Source organism: Eptatretus burgeri, chromosome 5, assembly GCF_056783735.1.
Source record: "Eptatretus burgeri isolate ZD-2024b chromosome 5, Ebu_testis_v1, whole genome shotgun sequence".
Classification (NCBI taxonomy): Eukaryota; Metazoa; Chordata; class Myxini; order Myxiniformes; family Myxinidae; genus Eptatretus; species Eptatretus burgeri.
The window spans coordinates 78,688,759-78,715,444 of NC_140965.1; the positions used below are offsets into that span (position 1 = coordinate 78,688,759).

The 26,686-nt window shown below is 42.3% G+C and overlaps 1 protein-coding gene and 1 non-coding gene across 2 annotated transcripts in view; both read right to left on the bottom strand.

Annotated features, from left to right (window-relative positions):
* Positions 1-26,686, bottom strand: part of CDH23 (cadherin related 23) — a 683,120-nt gene that overhangs the window by 479,237 nt on the left and 177,197 nt on the right. The window contains exons 7-10 of the mRNA XM_085883587.1: positions 26,152-26,346; positions 25,887-26,015; positions 20,651-20,729; positions 9,653-9,765 (exon numbers count right to left, since the gene is read on the bottom strand). Coding sequence (XP_085739713.1) covers positions 9,653-9,765; positions 20,651-20,729; positions 25,887-26,015; positions 26,152-26,346 — 516 coding nt within the window. The remainder of the gene's footprint in view (positions 1-9,652; positions 9,766-20,650; positions 20,730-25,886; positions 26,016-26,151; positions 26,347-26,686) is intronic.
* Positions 9,142-9,213, bottom strand: TRNAA-UGC (transfer RNA alanine (anticodon UGC)). The gene has a single exon. It is a non-coding gene; the product is annotated as a tRNA-Ala (tRNA).

The following is a 26,686-nucleotide window of genomic DNA, read 5'->3' on the forward strand; positions in this document are numbered from 1 at the left end:
GAGAGAGAGAGATGTAAATTCACTTTCAGATTTTATCCTGTTAAGCGCAGTTATAAACATGACTTTGACTTTTGGCAAAGGGTTCTCGACATTCCATATGATGTCACGGCTCCCAGTGGACAGCATTACAAACCCAACAGTCAAAGGATGGTGTTGTTGGTGGCACTATATATTCCTTCTATCACAGATTGGTGTTGTTGTGGTTGTTCTATGGCCCTCTCAACTTATATCAAATGCCAATCCATCTTGTCACCCACGTTTGATGTCTCCACATTGTGCTGTGTCGCACCCCCATCTACCCTCTGCCATAGCTTCCCTCATCCTTCAGATAAGCAGGCAGCAGCCTCTTCCCTCTCTGCAAAACTTGATAGAATCAGGAGCTGGTGCAAAACTTGTACTGTGTCTTTCGGTTCTCACAAGTCTCCATCTCAGTCTCTGTGTCTGTCTGTCTGTCTGTCTGTCTGTCTGTCATCTACTTTCTGACAAACCCTCCCTTCTACTTTCTTCACAATCCTCTTGAAGAAGTTCAGTCATTCAAACTCCTGATCTCAATATCTTCCATGATCTTTCTTGGGCAAACCACATTTCAAAGTTGGCCTCCAAAGCCAGCCATTGACTGGGCATCCTTCGTCATGCAAAGTCCTCCCTTGGCACATGTGAACTCTTATCCACTTACAAGGCCTTCATCATAGGATTGACTGGGTGGTGGGGAGAGTTGAGCCACTCCCCATCTCTGAAATACTTCATATAGTCAGTGTCTTTTATAGCCTCTCCGAACCAAACTTCTCCTGCCTTGCTTCTCGTGCTGACCCCCATTTCTAACAGATGTCTGAGGTGTTAAAGGCGCGTTTCTGGTGCCAAAAACCAGATTGCTCCGGGCAGGTAGGGCCCATCAGCCTTGTATGGCAGCCCACCTAGGAGAAGATTAACTCCAATTTAAAATCCATAGTTGTGGGTTAAATAGCCTGGCACCAAGCAGCAGTGATGCCTTGGGCCACTCATTGGCACATTAATTCCTTTTGGGATCAATGGCAATGTCTGACATAGATGGAAGAACATTATTCAACTTTATGAAGAACTGGCTCTGTCTACTGTGTTTCATGTTTCCCCTGTCCCAAGGGAATGAGTATCAGGGATCAACCTCCCCCCCCCCAATACTGTTCAATGATGGCAAATATTTATGGCACCAAGGTTAGAGCCCCTGACTATTTAGGAATTGTAGGACAATGCGGGGCTGGTTCCCCAGCGAGTATGATACCTACCACCCAAACCCTCTCTCAGGGAGGTGGTAGGTTGAGATGCAGTGCATCCTCGGCTCGCTGATTCCTGATCTTCGGCATACTAGATGTATTGCTGCATGGAATGTATTGTCATTTGCCTAATTTGGATATCCAGATGCTATGGTGCATGAAATGACAAGGCTCCGAACATCAGTAGCAAGCCTGTCCAAAGCAAGAGTACCCGATAGTGGACAGCAGCAAGTCAGTGACTACACCCTCATCCATTCAGGAGAGTCACAGCACAACTATAGGGAAGCCCTACTACTGGCAAATGATATGAGCTGCTCATTGATGTCATGTCTCCCTGCCTCAAGCCATCTACTTACGGCTCACCTAAAATATCGACATGGTGCCCTTTCTCTGATTGTGGCATATGCCCCTACTGAGATCTCTGCAAGTTCAGAGAAAGACACATTCTATGAGCAATTGGAGTCTCTTGTGGCATTGGTCTCCACTCATGACCAACTTTTGATTTTTGGCGACCTGAATGCATCATCTGGCACTAATCGTACAGGGTTTGAAATTGTTACGAAGAACTACAGTTCAGGCAATATGAGTGACAACTCTCTTTGTATAATCTCCCTCTGCTCCTTTTATTACCTATCCATTATGGGTTTTTGGTTCAGAAGGAGAGACATACACAGATTCACCTGGATCTCTCATGATGCTTACTCCCGTAAAGAACTGGATCACATTTTATCTCGAGATCATTCAATTTTCAAATCATATCAGGTTTTCAGAGGCGCCGAAGCTCCGTAAAACACTGACCACAGACCAGTTGTGGCTGAAAAACGTCTGCACTCTGTATACCATTATCAAATAAGACCTGGGTGACATTTGAATCTGGAAGCTATGGTTCGTGATCCGGAGCTGTCAGCTCGAGAAACATTGCCATTCAGAACCAATTTGATGCTTTGGGTGAACTCTCAGATGATGTTGAGAAGTGTTGGCCTCTTATCCATGATGCTATCCTCTCTAGAGCATCCAAGACAGTTGGATTCAGTCGGAAACAGAAACGGCCCTGGTTGATGGCTGATACCCTGGCCATTATTGATATGAAGAGGCAAGCACGACTGGTGTTGGCGTAGTGGTTAAGGTAGCGGCTTGACATCCAAAAGGTCCTGAGTTCAAGCCCCGTTGGCCGCTGAATTAAAAATACACCAGGAGGTTGACTCAACCTGTCATCCTTCCGAGGTCGGCAAAATGAGCACCAGTGTACTGGGCCCGGTGTATGCCCCGGTTAAAATAGGTGTACCATATCCCTGTGTTGTAAGAGGTGATCAGGGTTGCGTCAGGAAGGGCATCCGGCGTAAAACCTGTGCCAAATCAATAGGCGGATCATAACGGATGATCCGCTGTGGTGACCCCTAACGGGAGCAGCCGAAAGAACAAGAAGAAGAAGCACGACTTCAAGGAAACATCCCCGAAAGAAGGCACCTTAGAGGCGTCAATCGGGCAAAGGCGAGGAAAGATTTTGACTCTTGGTATGAGCACCTGGCTGATGAAGCTGAGGAAGGTATTCATCAAAATGACCTTAGACCTGCCTTCTGATCAATCCAGTGCATATTAAAATAAAAACAAAAGCAGCATTCCAATCATGAAGTTAAGCACCCCCCCCCCCCCCCACCATACCAATAAGGAAATCCTCAACTGCTGGAAAGAACATTTTCAGCAGGAGCTTAACTTTCCCCCTGGTACACACTCCCCCGACTTGGAGGAAGAGGCACTCATAGCTGGTGATGATGTCACTGTGCGTATGGATCCTCCCTCCATCCTTGTCTGAGGTCTGCCGCACAGTGAGGAAACTCAAAAATGGTCGAGCTGCTGGGTGTGATAACATCATCGTAGAACTGCTGAAATGTGTGGAGACTCCAATTTGAGTCGTATTACACTGGCTTTTTATAAATGTCTGGCATTCTGGGCATGTTCCAGCCGAGTGGGAAAATGGCATAAAAATCTCCATCTACAAAGGCAAAGGCCCCCACTCCAACTGCAGTAGCTATCGCCCGATCACCTTGCTATCAGTCCCTGGGAAGGTTTTTGCTCATGTTCTCTTGAAATGTATTCACCCCCTCCTTCTACAACATAGATGCCCCTAGCAATCTGGTTTCACTCCGAACAGGTCTACAACGGATGCCATACTCGCCCTCCGTATTATTGCAGAACTTCATCGGGAATTTCAGCGTCCATTAAATGTGGCGTATATTGACATTATGGCCGAATTTTAGTCTGCCGACCGAACATCCCTATGGAAGGTGCTCCTCATGGAAAAAAAAAATCATCACTTCTCAACCTGATCCGAAACTTCCATGAGCATAAAACAGCCCGCATCAGAGTGGACACCGACTCATCATCACCTTTCCCCACGTCCTTTGGTGTTTGTCAGGGTTGCGTCCTTGCCATTGGTCCTTCACCCCTACCAGTACCTATTACTAGAGTAGTTGTGGAGTCAGTGAACCATTTCACCTACCTGGGCATTTTCACCTATTTTGGTCACGATCCGAATCCGGATCCAAATAGTACAAGAATTAATTAATTTTCAAGTGATTCTTCACCATTGATTAATAGGGCCAAAAGTGATATACAGCACAATCTCTCAAAAGGTGATGAATGGATTGTGCAGAAACTTTGTGGACCGTTTGGGTGTGTGAAAAGGACTAACTGATTCAATTTTGGTGAAGATTTGAAACTGGATCCAAATACAAAAAGTTGTGGACGGATTTGGACGAAACTTGGTGGATGAATTGTGGTTAGGTGACAAAAAGAAGCCGATTAAATTTTAGTTCAGGTCCGAATTTAGATCCAGCCTATCAGTGGGATACAAAACGTAAACCAATCAGCTTGGCGGACATATGCACTCTTCCGAGTGCCCTTCTAGTTTTGAATGAGATAATCTTGCCCAATGCTTTCTGTTTTTGAAAACAGCAACCTATCATTTCATTTAAATGATTCCTCTGTAATTTTATTCTGATAGTCTCCATCAGCATTTTTTGTAAACACATGTTTCCCAAGTTCTAAGCCAGGGCAGGTGACATGAGGTACAGAGAGTGTTGAATGCTTTGGTGAATACATCATTGGCTGACAAAGTCGTTAAATGCAACCACAATAATTAAGCAAGAGCGCACAAGTTGCTGCCTCTGATTTGCTCGTGTGAATATATTCCCTCTTTAATCTGAACTCGACCATCGATACAATTCTCAAGCTAATGGAAAGGTTGCCACTTGCTGCCCAGCAAAAAACAGTTTTCTTATTAAAACAAGAGAGTGAACATATCATTCGGTGGTGTAATTATTCGAGCTTCTTCTCTGAGTTTGGGAGAGTAGCAGTTCAAACCAGGCCAGGTCATCCCAAAGACTTTTAAAAGGTATTTGATGCTTCCTTGCTTGATGCTCAGAATTATATAAACGGGTAAGAGCATGGACAAAGAGAACCAGAGGTTGTCAATCATCGCTCAGGCTGTGGTGGGTCTCATGGCCTCCTCCCACATTGAAGTTCCTTGTAAGGGAACTCTAATTATTCCATTATTATTCTCCTGCTGTTGTAAGAATTTACATTATTTTACATGTGCAATTAGATGTATGTGATGGAAAAACAAAACAATGATGCTCACACTTTGTACAAACCCTGCCTGAGACGTAATTTTATCATCAACTTCAACAATTTGTCCTGCTGGAGGAGTTTCTCTCTTCATCAAAGACTATTCCTCACTTTCCATGCACTGCCCTCACCCCACCCCTAACACCCCCAGGAATACCTCTGGCAACGGCTTCCCCTCCACTCCCACCTCATGTTTATATGTGTACTGTACCGTCAAACAGTGATGACTCCATCTACACCTCACTATCTGAAAACATGGACCAACTTCTATCTTCTCATCCAAACTCTCTCTTCCTCAAATGTGGTGACTTCAATTGTCATCACGCCAGTTGGGTCGGTGTGGGTACCTCTCTCATCTGTCATGGCACTTCAGCAAAAGCTTTATGCGACTCATTGGGACCGACTCAATCGGTCAATTTCCCGACCCGGATCTCAACCAATGGTACTCCATCTCTTCTGGGTCTGATTTTGACAAATTTCCGTGAAAATATCTGCTGCTCTTCCTCCGCACCAATTGGTTCATCTGACCACATGCTTGTCAAAGTGGACCTCTCTCTGGCTGTTATCAAAGAACCACCTTAGGGCTGTTGAGTCTGGCATTTCACTCAAGTCGACTGGCAGGGTCTCCAAGCAGCCATCAAACTTCCAGACTGGTCTCCCATCACTACTTTCTCCAACAACAACTCATCCTGGGAATTCTTTCAAAGAAACTTGCTCCCCCTCATGCACAGAATTATCTCCTCTCATCTTCAGTTGTCCTACCCTTCCTCCCGCCCTTGGTTCACGGAAGCTTGTGGCCAGGCAGTTGTCCTGCAACAACTTGTCTTTGCCTCATGGAAAGCAAACCCAACTGAGGGTAATCTCAGTTCCTTCCATAAAGCTCGGAACAAGTGTGTATCTACCCTCAGGAGAGCCAGAAGACATCTTTTGAAGCTCAAGTCTGAACTCTCAAAACCTCTCTCCCACCTCCAAATCCTGGTGGCATCCAATAAAATCTGTTTCTGGTGTATGTTCCCCCTCCATCCCTTCCCTTACCCCAAATGGTCGCACTGCTGATACCGCACGCAAAAACGCTGAATGCCTAAACTCAGTGTTTGCATCGAAATCTTGTGTCCAAAACATATCGCTTTCTGTACCCACCTTACCCAGTCGCACCCAACTGTCCCTGGACTCTGTGTCCATTTCTTCTGACAATGTGGAGAGGTTGCTGTCAAACCTGGGCTCAGATTCTGCAACCGGTCCAGGCGGCATCAGCCCAAGTGTCCTAAAAACCTGCTCCTCTGCTCTTGCAACCCTCTCATTTGCCCAAGGTCATCTGCCATCTGCTTGGAAATCAGCAAACATTACTGCCCTCCATAAAAAGGTGCAAAAACAGATCCCTGCCACTACAGACCAATCAGCCTTCTCCCAATCATCAGCATGGTGATGGAATCCATCATCGCTTCAGACATTAAATCCTTCCTCTTCTCCAATGGCTTGATTTCCGATCATCAATTTGGTTTCAGATCAGGTCACTCAACAATGGATATGCTGCTTCTGCTCTTCCAACAATGGATGGAGGTCCTCAATGCCGGACAATAAAGAAGAGCCATATCCCTTGACCTATCACGTGCTTTTGACACAGTCTGTCACCCTGCCCTGCTCACAACTCTCTTTCTATGGGTATCCAAGGCCATCTCCACTCATGGCTCATAGACTTCCTCTCCTGTCACAGCCAATATGTGGCCCTAAATGAAGTTCTTTCATCCCCTCTTCCTGTCCAGGCTGGAGTTCCTCAAGGCAGCATTCTGGGCCCTGTTATTTTTCTGGTTTTCATCAATGATCTCTCCGACTCTGGAAAATCCTCTATATCTCTTTGCTGATGACTCCACCCTCTGCCGTACAATCTGTCATCCCTCAGACTGGCAATCAGCAATCAGCAGCTTCTTCGCTCACTGCTGATCTGGATAAAATCACAAACTGGTCCAACAGGTGGAACATGTCATTCAATCCAGACAAATCTCACACTCTCACGATGTCTCTCTGAAAGGACCGTTTAGAAACCCGCCCCCCCCCATCCACTTTCTCAACAATCCTCTGGAAGAAGTCCTTTCTTTCAAGCTTCTGGGTCTCACTATCTGCCATGACCTTTCCTGGGAAAGCCACATTTCAAACCTCGCCTCCAAAGCCAGTTGCCGACTGGGAATCCTCCATCGTGCAAAGTCCTTCCTCAGCCCACCTGAGCTCCTGACTACTTACAAAGCTTTCATCTGAAGCCTGATGGAGTACTGCTCTCCCCTCTGTGCTGGTGCTCCTGCCTCCCACCTTTCTCGGCTTCACGCTGTAAAAACCATGGCATTTCGGATCATTGGCATCTCCTGCGATGAGGTTGAGTCTTTGGGCTCTCACTCTCTCACCGCAGGCAGGTCGTTGGTCTTTCTGTCTTCTACCGTCTCCTCTCCGGTCTCGCCCCCCCCCCTGCTGTGTCTGCGATTTTTCCCCACCATTTTCGGCAGGGCGCTCAAGGTCCGCCAACCACCCCCTTCTGGTAAAACGACCAAAATCATGAATCACTGCTCACCTTCACTCTTTCATTCCTCTTTTTCCCGCCTTTGGAATAAACTCCCTCACTCTGTTCAATCCCATTCTTCCCTCCAGGCCTAAGAAACAGCTGTTCACCACCACCTCTTATCTTCACCCATCCAAATCCTCGATGTTTTCTATCCCCGTTAATCCACCCCAAACCCACCTCCTTCAAATTCCCTGCTTTCCTTTCTGAAAGTCCCTGTAATATCCATCTTATATACCCCGTGTTCCCCGCCCCATCCCTCTCCCTTCCACAGATCTCCTAATGTCTCTGTCCCCCACTGTTTTGTCCTTCCCACTCCCGCCCCTCTTGTCTCATGCCCCCACTCGTTGTGGGTTGTGTGTTCGCTCTCATACGAGCCTCGACAAGGTATACAAAAAACAAATGAAACATGGTTCATTTTCAAATCACATATTTTCCTTGCATGCATTTCATGTCATGGATCATTTCAAAACATTCAACTAAAATACACTTTTATAGACAACGGTTCTCCCTTGAATTTTATATTATCCTCCATTGGAGCATTTCAATTTTCATCCTGTATCCCGAGTTAGCAATTGTAATGATGCTTTGTAGACGAGACGCAATTCTTCAAGCAGAGTCAGGTGGGGCCAGCTGCACGTCCCCCCCTCCCCCCTCCCCCACACTTGTGTACACCTTCCTTGGCCATTTCTTTTTCAATAATTTTCATTTGGAATTGCCCACGATAACATCAGCCAGAGAGTCCTCTGGTGCAAACGTTCGAGACACTGAACATATAACCAGGAGCAAGAAGGGAGGTTATCGGGGGTGGGGATGGGGGGATTGGGGAGGAGCAGCAAGTGGCATCTTGCTTTACTTTGTGTGCGTTTTGCAGCATTTCCAGTTGTATACATACTTCCGCTCTTTGTGTTGGTCCTTATGAGATGGGAGGATGGAAGTGATAATAACAAAAAGAATAATAACAAAAATAAATAAATATAATATAGGTTTTCTTGCAAGGAACTTCATCACAGGACAAAGCCATTTGGCCGATCAAGGACTGCGCACATGTTGCCAACTTGTGGTTGTTGGTCCCTGTTCTATTCTTTATAAATGCTGAGAATCAAGCAAGGAAGCAGCATGTACATTTTGAAAGCCTCAGGTATGACTTGGTGGGGATTGAACCATGAACCTCCCAGACTCAGAGAAGACACTCAAACAATGAGAGCAGCACTCGGTGGAGTGCACACCTCCACCAGACTGAACAGTTTACCTTTTATATCCCACTGATCGGCCGGATCTGGATCCAGACCTGAACCAAAATGAAATCGGATTGATCTTCTCACCGACCCAACTCATCCATCGACTGTGGTTTTGTCATAACTCGTCCACAACTTTTTTGAAATATCGTGATATACATCGTTTTTGGACCCATCTCTCAATGGTGAAGAATCATTCAAAAAGTTTTTTTTTTTTTAAAAACTCTCGTGTGCAGATTCGGATCGTCAACAAAACTGAATCAATTCTTCCTTGTCACACACCAAACCTGTCCACCAAGTTTTGTTTAAAAAAAGTCCAGAACATTTTGAGATATACTGTTCACAGACAGATCAACAGACAGACAAGCATGAAAACATAACTTTTTGATATATCGATGGAGGTAATGATGCCACTGAGTCCGGTTAAAGATGGGATTTGGACTTGGAGGCCTCATCGGTGAATACAAAAACCAAAACATGGAGATACTGGGGATTGAACCCAGGGCCTCATACATGCAAAGCATGCGCTCTACCACTGAGCTATATCCCCCTCCACATAGCTTATGTTGAGTTGCATCCTAGTGTTCATAAAATGGAAATTTCACGAGACGTAGACACAACGCAGGCATCCTTGGCCAAACGACAGCTTCCTTTCACTTTTTGTAGCTGCTTTGCATTCGTGTACACAATCCGGTTGACAGGAAATAAGGTAACTGAAAAGGATCATCAAACACGTGCTACATCCTGCATCTCGTTGGGTAGCATGAGTCACAAAGCATAAGGAAGGCAATAAAAAAGGCAATTTGAATTTTTATCAAAATAACCATCACAAAGTCATGCAACCTCATAAAAAAATAAATCCAAATAACAAGCAAAACATTTGTATAATTCAGCTGGTCATGTTTTATTTCATTACTGTGCTGGCCACTGTGAACAAAGCCTTACATAAGTGTGAGCAAAGTGAAATGTGAGTAAAATCCGAGGCTTACACGAACAGTCAGGGTGAATCCAGCACTGTAGAATGGATTTTCTCGGTCTAACGAGCCCACAACACTGATAAGTCCACTTGTGGCATCTACTGCAAGTACTCCATTTGTGTTTCCTTTGAAGAAGCAGATGAAAAGGGTGGAGAGGGGGGAAAAAAGTGCATGTTGTGTTAGCAGAACGTGTTAAAGTGGAAATGATCGCTAAATGAACAGTGTTTAAGTAGTTATCGCTCTCTAAACCAGAGTGGATGAATATACTATCGTTTTCTAAATGGCTATGATTCATTTGAGACGTTCGACCTCAATGTTCGCAGTGTGGTTATCATCTGTTTGACTCCATCTTTGCTTCTGCTTCATGAAGAGTGCACTAACTCGCTGGATGCATTGATCTGGAGCACATGCCTCCCTCGTAATGGATCACCACCTGAGTGCTATTCATGGTTAGAAGGCGTCTCACTCGAACTGTCCTTAGAAAGGATACTTAGTCGAAAACGACAGCAATCGACGGCTGAAGTTTATCGGATTTTTTTAAAGCAGCCATTTGTCCTGTCGATTCCAAAAATGAGATGAGCATTAGGCAGATCAATTCAGGAAGACGACTTCCAACCCCATGGGAAATATATCTGCCATGTATAAACTTGTTCAAATAATGTTTGAAAGTTTCGTGTTCAAAACAAAACATGTATGTTTTGTTAAGCTGTTATAAATTAGAAAAAACAACATGCTGAGAATTTCAACATTGGTAAGTCAAACTACCAAGTTGGCAGAGCTTGCATCCAGTCACTGATGGTCATATGAAATCTTCTGCCTCCAAATAATCCCTCGGATAATAGAACACAGTATAATTCATTAAAGCCTGTGAAATGTACAATATCGTACAAAACGCAATGGTCGGCAGGAAATAGACAAATTTATGGTATATTACCCTCGCCACAAGAGATGGCAGTGCATTTGGGTCCATTTGTCTGTTTGTTACTTGGTGAAAAAAAAATTTCGCCAAGTCTGTTAGTCTGTAGCGTTTGACTGTTTGTGACACGATTTTTGGACACAGTTTTCAAGCAATCGTTAGGAAATTTTTTTGTGTATGTAGGTGACCAGGCAAGGACATCAACACTTAATTTTAGTGAAGATCCAGATCCGGATCTCAGAATTTTTAAGACATTCTTCACCATTGAGAGAAAGGGCCAAAAACGATAAATAGCACAATATCTCAAAATGATAGATATGGATTCGGACGAAACTTGGTAGACAGGTTGGATGTGTGACAAAGGAGGAATTGGTTCAATTTTGGTGAAGATCCGATTCCGGATCCGAATCCAATAATTATTTAATTTTTATGTGATTCTTCACCATTGAGAGATGAGGCTAAAAAACAATATTGCATGAGATCTCAACTCGTTGTTGACAGATTCGGATGAAACTTGGTGGACATGTTGGGTGTGTGACAACGACTAATCGATTCGATTTTGGTGAAGCTTCGAATCCCGACCCCAGAATTTTTTTAAGCGATTCTTCACAATTGGGTGATTGGGCTATAGCGATATAGAGCATAATATTTCAAAAAGTTGGAGGGATTCGCACGAAACTTGGTGGGCAGGTTGGGTATGTAACAAGGAAGAAATGATTTGATTTTGGTCAAGATCCAGATCCGGATGCGAATTCGAGAATTTTTTTAAGTGATTCTTCACCTTTGAGTGATAGGGCTAAAGCGGTATACAGTATTGCATGATATTTCAAAACGTTACAGACGGATTCGGATGAAAGTCGGTGGATGAGTTGGTTAGGTGACAACAACAAGCTCATTAAATTTTAGTTTAGGACTGAATCCAGATCCGGTCTATCAGTGGGATTCAAAATGTAAACTCTTCAGCCTGGGGGAGGTCTGCGCTCCACTGAGTGAACTTCTGGTATTTAAGTGATTCTTCACCATTGAGAGATGGGGCGAAAAAACTATGTAGAGCATGATATCCTAAAAAGTTGTGGACAAGTCATAACAAAACTAGGTGGACGAGTTGGTTAGTTGACAAGAACAAGCCGATTCGATTTTGGTTAAGATCTGGATTCAGATCTGACCTATCAGTGGAATACAACATATAGACTGTTGAGCCTGGTGGAGGTATGCGCTCTCCCAAGTGCCTTTCTGTTTTGCCAAGTGTCACTCGATGAGTGATTTTTCATCTGTTTGTTTCTTTGTCCGCACAGAACATGAGTATTTAACTTTGCAACCGATTGTCGGATTGACACGAAATTTTCACCACTGGAGCTCCATCTCATGTATAATGTTGTAATGATAATTTTGAAATCATATGTCACATGGTGTGACAGCCATGTTGGAAAAAAGTAAAAACTGGACTTCTGTATTTCCAAAACCACAGAATGGAAAAAAAATTGAAACTTGGTACATGGCAAGTACTCCACATGGGGAATAAGTGTGATTTTTATATAATGTCATCGGTGCCTTCGTTATGACGTCATAATTTCATATGTAGAATGCTGCATCCAATCAGTATGAAAATTTTTTAGGGTCATCTCGGAAAAAATTGGTCTACAGAAGAAAAAAAGTTGTATATGTATATGTATATGTATATATATATATATATATATATGTATATATATATATATATATATATATATATATATGTATGTATATATATATATATATATATATATATATATATATATATATATATATATGTTGTAAAACTCAAAAATGTTCTTCTCTGAAACAGCTGAACAGATAAAGGCAAAACTTTACAGGTATCAATTCGGAACAAAACGTTCACACCTATGATGTGGTTTGGCAGCCATATTGGATGTACCCTAAACCCTATAAAAATCTTCTTCTCCAGAAGGGCTGGATAGATCGAGGGAGACTTCACCCACATTCCCCAAGCCTTGGTGAACCAGGATGTTCAATAATAATTGATAAGTCACATGGTCTGGCAGCCATATTGGAATGACCAAAAATATATATTTTAACTCATTCTTTTCAACGGCTTCATTATGATTTAGTCGTGATGAGGAATATCAGTTTTAAATTACAACCTGATCGGACGCATCGTCGAGAAGCCAGAATGATTTGATCTGGGTTCTTTTTTTATTTTTTGAATAGGACTCGCTTGGCTGCGCCAGGATGGGTTTGAAGGTAGAGGAGTAGCAGCTGAAACCCGAATCCTATCCAGGTCCTTCCTGACGAGTTAATCTTTGCTTTTTGCTTGTTCGGGTTCCTTCTGAATACTCCAATGCAGTATTGTTCATATTTAGTCTGCCATTTGATTTTAATTGGATTTGTTTTAATCCCATTCTGAATTAAATTGAATAATTATTAATAAACGTCATGGATCAGGGTCAGCTCTTCGATCAAAGCAAGGTTACATCAAAGCAGGACGTCTTGGTATCCGGTCATCAGTTCAGCAGTTATAAAGTGATAGTTCGAGTTATGCCTATTATTAATAAAGTAACACACCAGTACACACACACACACGACACAAAATGACACAAACACCACACAAAACAAGTCATGGCGAGAGTGTGCAATCTCTGATTGCTCTTCTTGTTCAATTTCGAAGAGGGTGTAACTCCCACTACCACTTTATCCCACATTTGGTAGATATTGGGTGCAATATTATGCAAGGAAATTATACACAGAAGGAGGCCATTTGGCCAATAATGCCATTGCTTCATCACTACCATATCAATTGTATCTATCAGTCTATATTTAACACACCGCATTCAGTGGCACAATGGTTATATTGTCTGGGAGGTTGGCGATTCAAACCCTGTCCGAGTCATACCAAAGACATCAAATATAGTAAGTACTACTTCCTTGCTTGGTGCTTAGCATTTAAACGATAGAGCATAGACAAACAATGCTGGGAAGGCAATGGTAAAGCACCCAATATAACCCTTGCCAATAAACTGCATTGGCAGCACCAATGCTCTGTCGTTAGATTATTGTCGAGGTTTTATTTCTTCTTCTATTCAACGTGGATTTTGGTTCTTCTATTCAAACAACCAATACTAACCTCTTCTTCTTCTTCTTTCGGCTGCTCCCATTAGGGGTCGCCACAGCGGATCATCCGTATGATCCGCATAGTGATTTGGCACATGTTTTACGCCGGATGCCCTTCCTGACGCAACCCTGGTCGCCTCTTACGACACAGGGATAAGGTACACCTATTTTAACCGGGGTATACACCGGCCCAGTATACTGGTACTCATTTCGCCGACCTCGGAAGGATGACAGGCTGAGTCAACCCCCTGGTGTATTAATTCAGTGGCCCAACGGGGCTTGAACTCAGGACCTCTTGGATCCCAAGCCGTTGCCCTAACCACTGCGCCAACACCAGGCTACAACCAATACTAACCTAATCTACCCAATTTCATTTGGAGGGGGGAGGTGGAGAAATCAGAACTTGTCAGGGCATATGGGATATGTGGTTATTTTGTTGTTTATTTTTTAAACTCTGCTACCGAAGGTGGACAGAGGTTATGCTTTCACCCCTGTCTGTCTGTTTGACCGTCCCTTTGTTTGTGTGCAGGATATCTCAAAAAATTGTGGGCGTATTTGGACGAAATTTGGTAGACAGGTTGCGTATGTGACGAGGACTAATTCATTATATTTTGGAGAAGATCCAGATCTGGATCCAGGAATTTTCTAAGTGATTCTTCACCATTGAATTCAATAGTGATAAGGCTAAAACTCATATATAACACAATATCTCACAAAGTTATGGATTGATTTGGACTAAGCCTTGTGGAGAGGTTGGGTGTGTGACAAGGACGAATTGATTCAATTTTGGTGAAGATCTGAATCTGGATCCAGATAAGAGAATTTTTTTTTTTAAGTGAACCTTCACCATTGAGAGATGGGGCCAAAAACGATATATGACATGATATTTCAAGCAGGTTGTGGATAAGCAATGAGAAAAATAGGTAGATAATTGGTCAGGTGAGAAGAACAAGCAGGTTAGATTCAGGTCTGGATCCAGATCTGACATATCAGTGCGTCACAAAACGTATACTGTTTAGCCTGGCAGAGGATACGATGCACTCTCTCAAGTGCTGTTCTAGTTTGTTCCTGCTATGGTGATTTTTTTGTGGCTGGCAGGATTACCTGAAGTACGCAGACTGAACTCTAATATCTCTAGCCTGGGTTTGAATCTCGGCCCAGCTATAAACTGTCATCCCAGTGTTTCGTCAATGTGCGTGCCGTCCTTAGATGGGCGTTAACTGTTAACAGCACGTGCACATAATTTATACTCTGATCCATCGATCAGTTGTTACAAAGAAGCATGGGATGTATTTTCTATTGTGTTTAGCAGAGTGACAGTGTGTGCAGAGTGAACTGCATACCATAGCGTGGGGTAGTGCAGGTGACTGCACAAGCATGCGTACAAGCGTGCGTGCACACACACACACACACACACACACACACACACACACACACACACACACACACACACACACACACACAGTCATGATTGTACAGAGGCCTACACATGAATCATGATTATACATACATGATTATATGTGCACACATGCTCATACACATGTGCTCACATACACACTCACACATGCACGTTCACACACACGTGCTCTCTCACACACACCCATATACATGCTAACAGAGGTGGCTACTTTGAGACCTGAGAGTCTCCATTTCACCTTTTGAAACCCACCCACATGTGGAGATTTGTTAGTGAACAAATCAAATTTGCGATTTGCAGCGAACATCAGCAACTTGGACACATGCACACATATATTCATGCTCACACGTGCACACACATACGTATATATGCACGCACACACAAAAGTGGACACTTTGAAACCTGGGACGGTTCCACCTTCTAAAACCCACATTTGGAGATAACCACTAACGAGACACACACACACACACACACACACACACACACACACACACACACACACACACACACACACACACACACACACACACACACACACACACACACACACACACACACACTCAACAGCTTGGTCCATGAAGCGCGATCCCTTGCTGAAGTGGCATATTCCCCTTGTGGGGTGAAAAGAAAGCAAGCCTTATGAAGGCCTTCAAAGCATTCTAAAGCTATGTAAAGAGGTTTTAAATATTTAATAAGCAGTGAGATTGCTATTATTTAAATTAGCTGTGATGTTTTAAGTATTTAATAAGCAGTGAGATAGTTGTTATTTAGTTAATCTGTGAGGTTTTAAATATTTCAATAAGCTATTAGGTTTAAAGTGCATTATTTATATAAGCTGTTGGATTTAAATATTTAAATAAGCTGTGAGGTTTTAAAGATTAAATAAGCTGTTGGTTTTAAATATTTAAAGAAGCCGTGAGGTTTTAAAGATTAAATAAGCTGTTGGTTTTAAATATTTAAGTAAGCTGTGCGGTTTTAAAGATTAAATAAGCTGTTGGATTTAAATACTTAAATAAGCTCTGAGGTTTTAAGGATTAAATGAGCTGTTGGTTTTGAATATTTAAATAAGCTGTGAGGTTTTAAAGATTAAATAAGCTGTTGGATTTAAATATTTAAATAAGCTGTGAGGTTTTAAGGATTAAATGAGCTGTTGGTTTTGAATATTTAAATAAGCTGTGAGGTTTTAAAGATTAAATAAGCTGTTGGATTTAAATATTTAAATAAGCTGTGAGGTTTTAAAGATTAAATAAACTGTTGGTTTTAAATATTTAAATAAGCTGTGAGGTTTTAAAGATTAAATAAGCTGTTGGTTTTAAATATTTAAATAAGCTGTGAGGTTTTAAAGATTAAATAAGCTGTTGGTTTTAAATATTTAAATAAGCTGTGAGGTTTTAAAAATTAAATAATCTGTTGCATTTAAATATTTAAATAAGCTGTGAGGTTTTAAAGATTAAATAAGCTGTTGGAGCTAAATATTTAAATAAGCTGTGAGGTTTTAAAGATTAAATAAGCTGTGATGTTTTAAGTATTTAAATAAGCTGAGATGTTTTAACTATTTAAATAAGCTGTGATGTTTTAAGTATTTGATTAAGTTATGATGTTTTCAGTATTTAAATAAGCTGTGATGTTTTAAGTATTTAAATAAGCTGAGATGTTTTAAGTATTAAAATAAGCTATGACGTTTTCGGTATTTAAATAAGCTATGAGGTTTTAAGTATTTAAATAAACTATGAGGTTTTAAGTGTTTAAATAAACTGTGAGGTTTTAAGTATTTAAATAAGCTGTGAGGTTTTAAGTATTTAAATAAGCTGTGAGGTTTTAAGTATTGAAATAAGCTGTGATGTTTTAAGTATTGAAATAAGCTGTGATGTTTTACATATTTAAATAAGCTGTGATGTTTTAAGTATTTAAATAAACCATGATGTTTTAAGTATTTAAATAAACCATGAGGTTTTAAGTATTTAAATAAACCATGAGGTTTTAAGTATTTAAATAAGCTGTGAGGTTTTAAGTATTTAAATAAGCTGTGATGCTTTAAGTATTTAAATAAGCTTTGATGGTTTAAGTATTTGAATAAGTTATGATCTAATTATTTAAATAAGCTGTGATGTTTTAAGTATTTAAATAACCTGATGTTTCAAGTATTGAAATAAGCTGTGATGTTTTACATATTTAAATAAGCTGTGATGTTTTAAGTATTTAAATAAAACATGAGGTTTTACGCATTTAAATAAGCTGTGATATTTTAAGTATTTGAATAAGTTATGATGTTCTAATTATTTAAATAAGCTGTGATGTTTGAAGTAAAAAAAAAAAAATGACCGTTTTTACAGCCATTTTTCCCTGCTGTGCAGGGGTTGGGCTTTTTCTTGAGGCAATGTTTTATGGCCGGATGCCCTTCCTGACGCCAACCCTGGTCGCCTCTTATGACACACAGGGATATGGTACACCTATTCTAACCAGGGCATACACCGGGACCAGTACACTGGTACTCATTTCGACGACCTCGGAAGGATGGCAGGCTGAGTCAACCCCCTGGTGTTAATCCAGCAGCCAACGGGGCTTGAACTCAGGACCCTGGGATCCCAAGCCACCACCCTAACCACTAAGCCAACACCAGGCTTGATGTTTGAAGTGCAGTATTTTAATAAGCTGTGAGGTTTTTAGTAAAGTATTTAGTATATCCAAGTTTTAATATGTCCAAATGTCAAAGTTTTAATGTCCTTATTTAAAATGTTCAAACAGGTTTTTTTGAAGCGATAACAAGGTGATTTGTGTTCTGTGGTGTTCAAGTACATAATTAAATTGAAATAAAATTAGGATTGTTAAGGTTACATAAAGAAAGAATTCTGGAAGCTTACCGCCATTGACGCAGTGGTTATTACACCACCTTATTAAACACGTTACATTCGTTCTTTATGCCTCTTGCTTCTGTCCTGTATGACGTCCTTAAAAACATTACGTTCCCTGTCTTTGAGGTCTTAATACAACTTGCCTTCACTTCATGGAAGGCAAATCCAACTGCCTGAAGACAATCTCAGTTCATTCCACAAAGCTCGGAACAAGTGTGTTTCCACCCTCAGGAGAGCCAGGAAACAAAATCTTTCGAATCTCAGGTCTGAACTCTCAAACCTGTCTCCCTCCTCTAAATCCACAGTTAATCCACTCCAAACCACCTACTTCAAATTCCTTGTTTTCCTTCCTGAATGTCTGTGCCGTGTTCATCTTGTTTTCCCCCTGTAACCTGCCCCATCCCTCTCCCTTCAACAGATCTCTGAAAGTCACTGTTCCCTTTGTTTTGTGCTTCCCTCCCCCACCCCTCTTGTCTCCTGCTCCCCTTATTATATGTTCTGTGTGTTTGCACTTATATGAGCCTCGACATTGTATTAAAATAAAAAGAATCTTATCCCTTAAGACCTCCCAAGACCATTTAAGGGCCTAAAGACCCCCAAGACCCTAATGACTTCAATACACTTTAAGACCCCTCAGGCCCTTGAGACCCCTAAAGACCCTTAAGACCCTAAATACTACAAGACCCAAAAGACCCTTTACAACTCTAAGAGCCTTTAAGACCCCCTAAGAGCCTTTAAGACCCCTAAGACCATTTAAGACCCAAAACTTTAAGACGTCGAAGACCATTTTGACCCCCAAGATTCTTTCAGACCCTGAAGACTCCAATACCCTAAAGACTCTTTAAGACCCATAATACTCATAAAACCATGAATAAGACCCAAATACCCATAAGACACGAATACCCTGAAGACCGTTTAGGACCCCTGAAGATGCCTTAGTCTCCTCAGACCCTTAGACCACGAAGACCCTTTTGACCTCTAAAACCCATAAGACCCCAAAGACCATTTTAACCCAAAGACCATTTTAACCCAAAGACCATTCCATCCATCCATTTGGTACCATACTCTGTACAGAGCATCGGTGCTGCCGAAAAAGTCTCCTGGGTTATTGAGTACAATCCTGGATGGGTTGCCATTCTGACGCAACATACTTGATTGGCCCAGTCATCCCAGCAAGCTGGTACTCATTTTGCCGACCTCAGAAGGATGATAGGCTGAGTTAACCCCATCTGGTATTAATTCAATGGCCAAGCGGAATTTGAACTCAGGATCCAAGGTTCCCCTTAAGTTCCCCAAGCCCGCCATCCCAACCATTAAGCCAACACCAGGCATAAAGACCATTAAAGACTCTTTAGACACCTAAGACCCTTCAGACCCCAATACCCCAAGACCCACAAGCCCATTCAAGACCCCTAAATCCTTTAATACCCCTAAGACCCCTTTAAGAACCATAAAACCCTGTATATCCTATAGACCCCATGAGAACCCTTAAACCCCTCAGACCTTCTGTCTGAGGGCTTTCTGTAGTAACACGTGAGGGTCACCAGACATAATCAGAAGCCCCCCCCCAATTGTTTATCCGCCTCATTATCAAGCCAAGAGGGCACAAATTATCATTAATTAATTAATTAATTTTTCTCTGTCAAATTTTTCAAGTTCTGCTCATCTTGGTTGGTAGTATCATGAAAAGTTCCACGTGGCAGAGAAAAAGTCCCATGTGACATAGAAAAAGCTCCATTTGGGAAAGAGAAAATGGTGTCCATGACAATTTCACCCCATTAAATGAAATAGGATATTTTAATGATTTTATTATTTTCAAACCTCAGAGATTTTTCAAGATATCAATTTGAAACTTGCACAGCTTATCTGTACACGTGTAGTACATATAAAATGTATAAAATCTGGTCAAAATTAGTCAAAGGTAAAAGTCAATGCCATCCAAAACATCTAAAACACCCAATGGGGGGGGGGGACAATTAGAAAACGTATCAACAAAATTTGTTGTGCACAACATTCCATCATGTAAAACACTTGATAGGTCAAATTTTCCAAATTACCAAATTGCTGTTTCCATGGCAACTATTGTTTATTTGGATTCCGCAAGTATTGAGCTATGCACACCACATATTTTAAATCCCCAACGAAAGTTCTTCTCCTGAGCGGACCGGCATTGTCTATAAAGAAAACATGTACCACATGTCACGGTCCACATCACTTTACGTTGAATTCCCATTTTCAAAACTACACACTCCAAAAATTTTCTTATTTGAGGTGAGACATCTATGAACCCGTCGGAGATGGAATGCTAGTGATTTTTAATGTTGTTTGAGTACCAGACAGGCATAAGGTCTCGGTAAACAAATTATCTCGCTCCTCTCTGCGCATGTGCAATCAGGACGAATTCAGAGCCAAAGTACTGCTCAACTGCAGGTTCGTTTTCTGATTCCTGTTCGACGTATAACATTCAATTGAAATTAAGTTGTTCCTCGACCATAAACTGACATTTGTGGACATGCGGTCAGGTGGACAGAGAGACAGAAGTGAACCGATTGTCTATCTCCGCTCTTTGCTTCACGTGTGTGGACAAATAAGAACACAGCTGCACAGACTCATGAAAATACCTTATCCAAATGGAAAAAAAGTTCAAGAAAAGAAGGAACTAATCCTCAAAAAAGTATGTAAAGAGCTGTAAAATAGTCAAAAAATTACAAGCAACTTACCAGAAACAATGGAGAACTTTATCCCTCGAGGGTTGCCTTTATCCTGGTCCTTAGCACGAACCGTTAAAATAGCTGTGCCCTGCAAATTAACACCACATCATTGACCCATGGTTGAGACAAAATGATCATCATTAGCGGATTTAAGTTGCATTACAGTATAATTAAGTGCATTCTGGGCAAAAGACAGGAGTCAAGTTGATCTTTAAATCATTAATGGAAACATTTTGATTCCATGGAAGTATATCTATAATTTGATTGAAGGGATTAAAAGGACATCTGAGACTTAATCACTCAATTGGACACGTATAAAAATGCAAGTCTAAATATATCGCTAAACTGCCTCCTGCCCCTTCCCGGATCTGACAAGATGATCAATCAGAAAGACATATAAAATTATCATGTTTTCCAGTCATGCCATGACACCTTATAACAGATATAAATGAAAAAAGAAATCATGTTTATTGCTATCACATGAATGCAATCCTGCAAGATGTTTATATGTACAGTCAATGAAACATCTTCGGGGAGATCACATTCCTTTATCTACAACACATCTGTTCAAGACAGTGTGAAAAAGACTGATGTATTGAGAAAATGCAAAACAACTTTTTAATGGTATTTTAGAGTCACGATCACAAATTATAGACTGACATCACATGCAGACAGGGTCGACCGATGATCCATTAGTTGAAGATCAATTATTTTTTAGGTGGGTGCTCATTGACAATCTGATAAGATAGGTGTGTGAAAGGTTCTCGGAGTGGGGCATTCATTGGCACTGTAAAGCTGTGGGTTTTTTGCTCATTGTAAACTGACATGTTTGCTTCTTAACTCCACCACTGAAGGTGGACGGAGGTCATGTTTTCATCCCTGTCTGTCTGCTTGCCTGTGAGCAGGATATCTCAAAAAGTTGTGGACAGATTCACACTAAATTTGGTGGGCAGGTTGGGTGCGTCACAAGGAGGAATTGATATGATTTTGGTGAAGATCTGGATCCAGATCCGGATTTGAGAATTTTTTTAATTTTCTAACTACGAGTATTCAATGCATGTCCAATTGACTTTATCTTTTCATCTGGAAACTGATGACAAAATGTGGCTTCACCACTGGGATCGTGAAAAAAAAATTGGGATATATACAAAGGAAGCACAAGGGATCACCACCACCCAAGAAATTTCATGCCCTACCTTTAGCCAGGAAGATCATGGCCTCGATTTTCTTGGATGACAAGGGATTCCAGCAGATTGAATATATGCTTCACAAAACTACAATAACAAGGGACTATTATACTTGCCTCATGCAAAAATAGCATTAGGCGATCGAGGACAAATTAGTCTCTTCCTGTTCAGTGTTCCTTTGAAGGCACACACGATCTTCTATGCTTCAAAAGGCCATCTTCAAAAGTTGAGGATACCTGTCCAAAATTGTCTTGTTTCCATTTATTGTTTATTTCTTGATGTAATGCATTTCATCATCTCATTGAGTACCTTTGAGTGTGCTTTTGTGCTGGGTTCATGTGTCCTGTCTGGGTCACGTACGAGTATTATTGGGGGCCTTGTTCTGATATGCTGGTGCCTTTCCTCCTCTTTCACTTTTTCTGTTTGATCATTCCCATCATTCTTGCCCCACTGCCATGCTGTCAGAACATTGCTGTTTTCCACTCTGTTGTTTCGCTCTTCCATGATCCTTGATTTCATATGAATAAAATAAAAAAACACCCAGGTACGCTAACCAAAGTTATGCTCCTCCTTCACGGCAATGTACCTGTGCACAAGGCTGTGCAGCAGAGACTACCATTCATAATGATGGTTTCAAGCAGATTCATTCAACCTTCCCCACATTGCAATGATTGTTTGTGGACAGAAGTTCAGTTTTTCAATCCTCGCAGGGGTGTCTGGCATTGCTCGGCAACGCCGAATCCCTCCTGCTCCCTCCCTCCCTACTCGCATCCCATCCTCTCTCTCTCTCTCTCTCTCTCTCTCTCTCTCTCTCTCTCTCTCTCTCTCTCTCTCTCTCTCTCTCTCTCTCTCTCTCTCTCTCTCTCTCTCTCTCTCTCTCTCTCTCTCTCTCTCTCTCTCTCTCTCTCTCTCTCTCTCTCTCTCTCTCTCTCTCTCTCTCTCTCTCTCTCTCTCTCTCTCTCTCTCTCTCTCTCTCTCTCTCTCTCTCTCTCTCTCTCTCTCTCTCTCTCTCTCTCTCTCTCTCTCTCTCTCTCTCTCTCTCTCTCTCTCTCTCTCTCTCTCTCTCTCTCTCTCTCTCTCTCTCTCTCTCTCTCTCTCTCTCTCTCTCTCTCTCTCTCTCTCTCTCTCTCTCTCTCTCTCTCTCTGTCTCTCGCACCCTTTCCCCTCCCTCCTCCCATCCCTTCCCCTCCCTCATCCAACCCCTCCACCTGCCTCCTCCCACCCCCTTCACCTTTCTTCTCCCACCATTGCCTCCTCCCACTCCCTTCCCTCCAGACTCCCACCATCCCTCCTCCTGCCTCCCCTGATTAGTAAAGGTTGGCTTTGGGGCTTCCCACTCTCGAGGGACATATACTCGTACAGTGCAAAAATGCAAGTTATCGCCACAGCTGACTTGTAATACCTTCTGCTACCATCACCGGGCAGCACAACACAATACACATTTACATAGAGAATTTTTGTCGATCTTCCCTCCCGAACCCCTGTGATTACAGATGAAGCCAAGTTGCCCATGTACACCATGAGGTCAAACTTAGTCCATGTTCCAAGTTTGGTGGCAAATGGCCGAGTAGTTTTGGCATGCTTGGTGTTACACACAGACAGACAGACAGACAGACAGAAAATGACATTTATTTATTTATTAGATTAGATGCCTAGAAATCAGGAAGAGATTAAAAATCAATACTAGTGAAAAACTTTGGAAGAGAAGATTTGTTCGGTATGGCCATGTGCAACGAAGGTCAAACATCAAGCTTTAAAGAAAGCAATATAGCTCATGGTAAAGGAAGATATCCGAGATGATGTCCCATAAAGACATCAACTTAAAACTGTCCAGAAAGGGATGTTTGTATGTCCTCAAAAATGATGCAATGTATGGAGGAATGCCATCATTTGACCAACTCCCCCCTGAAAAATCAGAAACGAATCCAAAAACTTTTGTTGTTGTTGCTGAATAGTTATACAATTATCTGATCAGAATGATTGCCTTCCAAATGTAAGAGTCATTTCTTTATGATGTATACTTGGGAATGGGGGAGTTGCATAAATCAAGATAATATAATTGAGAAAAGGAAGAGAAGTTGGAATGATAAGAGAGATAAACTAGGGTAGGGGAGAATGAGAAGAGTTAAGAAAGAAGGGAAAGTAATTTGGGAGTAAGGGGAAGAAAGAGAAGAGTTAAGAAAGAAGGGAAAGTAATTTGGGAGTAACGGGAAGAAAGAGAAGAGATATGCATTGAGTGTGGGGGGATAGAGAGCAAAAATTTCACCATATTTGCATAAATAATCACTGTATCGGCGAATTATGACAATCAATTGACTTTTACAATTTTGACCTTTGGACTTGAGGTATTTTTGAAAAACGATGGAAATATATTCCCTATATGTTAAGTTGCCTGTCCTATCTACGAGCATTTTATAGTCGACGTTAAATATCCCACAGCAGGTTTTGATTAATATATTGTTACGAATGTGGAACCCATCGCACACAACAGCCAGAGTCCTTATAGATCAGTTATATCAGTAAGTATGTGTTTCTAGTTGGGGTCTCGTCCCTTGTTTAATGGGTAATTAAGTATGCATGTGCTGCGAAGTTATTTTATAGTCAGGTCTTTAAATCCTTAGATCCGACAAACCAACCACCCTGCCATTCCATATCATAACTCCTCCACTGAACTAGCGCTTTACCAGGCTCCCCTTGCTGTTCAGTTGAAGTTTTCGCAGCGCATCAGCACACCTGATCCCTGTCCAATCAGGAGTGAACAGCACGTCAACACACCTGATCCCTGTCCAATCAGGATCGAACAGTGCATCAACACACCTGATCCCTATCCAATCAGGAGCGTACAGCGCGTCAACACACCTGATCCCTGTCCAACCAAGCGCAGACAGAGCGTCCGACACTGAGGCTTCACCCCGCTCAGGGAGCAGACAAAAATACCAGGCTCCATTTGGAGTGTGTGTTCGTGTTCATCTTTGTGTTGGCGTCGGAGCCTGAGGAGAATCACTTGCTTTGCCTGCCTCACCACCTCCTCGCTTGTTTTTGCCGTCTGGATCGTGCTGGCATCTGCCGCTCTACTCCTGGTGCCTTCGTCCTTGACACCACGTGAAAGCTGTGGGTTTGAGTCCCGCCACCAAGCCAGATCGTCGAAGACCGTACGAGGCGGACAAGTCCAAGCACAGGCTCTGCCCTCCAGCTCACCTTTCCCCAAGCTGGAAGCCTTCAATAAAGACCTGAAGGGTCCGTTTCTTTTGGGTGGGTGCCTGTATGTGGGCCCGTCTTCAAGTAGAATTGTGTAAGTGCTTTCTTTTGCTCACTGTACATGGCCTGCCTGATATTCGGATAACTCTGCCCTTACGTGCTTCCCGCCCCGATTATTATTGTAATAAATTTCCCTATTGGTGAATGTCCCAGCTCGTTCCCTGTCATTTCTTTTATTGGCTTAGCACGGTGCGTGTTGAGAAATAACGAGGCAGTAAATTGTTCATTTGGACCGACAGGCCTCGGTAACTTCCGTTCGGGTTACACACGGTTCGGGAACGGTAACGACTCGTCCCGCTCGAGGTCTGTCGAGGGTGTGAATTCCCCGGTAGCTTTGCCGCATGGGTAATAAGGTATTTTGAAGATTGGCAAATAACCCTTCCCCACGCGGTCGAATTATTGGCGATTCATGGTCCTGTAAGGGACCCGTGCCTTTCGGACTTATCCGAGGGTCACGAACTAAATTCCGGTGTGTTCGGTGGAGCCCCTTGAGGTCGTGCTCACCACCGAACCCTGGCCCACAACAATATTACACGGCATGCTAAGACCTTGGCCAAATTCTAAATTCCTGCCAAAATCAACAGAGACACTGTGTCAGCAGCATCGGCATGCCATTCTCATGATGCAATGGTTAGAACAAAATATGGTTGAATCCTAGTTAAATCAAGTATTGGTTAAATAGATGCATATTATCAATAAATATACATTCTAATACAGCAAGCGAAGAAGGATTTCAATTTATATTCCAAACCATTCAGCACAGGAGTGTACAAGAAATCATGATCTGGTGTTTGACTCACCTTTGGGGAATTCTCAGGTATGCTCGTTCCATAAGGCAGGCCAAGAAAGGTGGGTTCTGTATCCTGAACATCCAACACTGAGATGAGCAGCGTTGTGATGGTAGAGAGTGGACTTCTCAAGTCCTGGTCCTGTATTCAGACCAAACATGCCAACAAAGCTGATTCAACGGATTTTCAATGCAGTAAGTGCTCTGCAAGTGCAGGAAAGCAATCTGTGAACCTTGAAGATAACTTGTGAATGAGATGGAGATCCCACTGTACAAACCGTAGCATTGATACGAAGCTGGTGCACCTCAGTATTCTCAAAGTCGAGAGTCTGAGCTAGGGTGACATGACCCCGTGCACCGTCTAATCGGAAAAAGTTGGACAGTGGCTGTAGAGAAAAAAGCACAGAACCCCCCGTGCCCTGGTCTGGATCTATTGCCCTGACTGTGAACACAGTCGTGCCCACAGATGTATCCTGAAAAACACGAAGCAACAAATCACTGAAAATGAAAAGGCAGAATTAGGAAACTACTATTTCATCTTCTGCGTTTTAAGTACACGAGTGCATGCCCGTAGATGCGTGGCCGTACGTGCAAACCCTCCCCCCCCCCCCCCCCGCAAAAAACTCAAACCGCGTGCCAGAAACAACAACCACACAGGCCATTCCTTCGCTCTCATAAACGACGACTGGATTGGGGCATTGTGTTTATCTATAAATGCGCATAAGAAATCGAGAAATTATTAGAATACAGCAAGTCATCACTATCCAAAAGTAGTGCGTGCCCGTACGGAATGTTCACATCATTCCACGAATT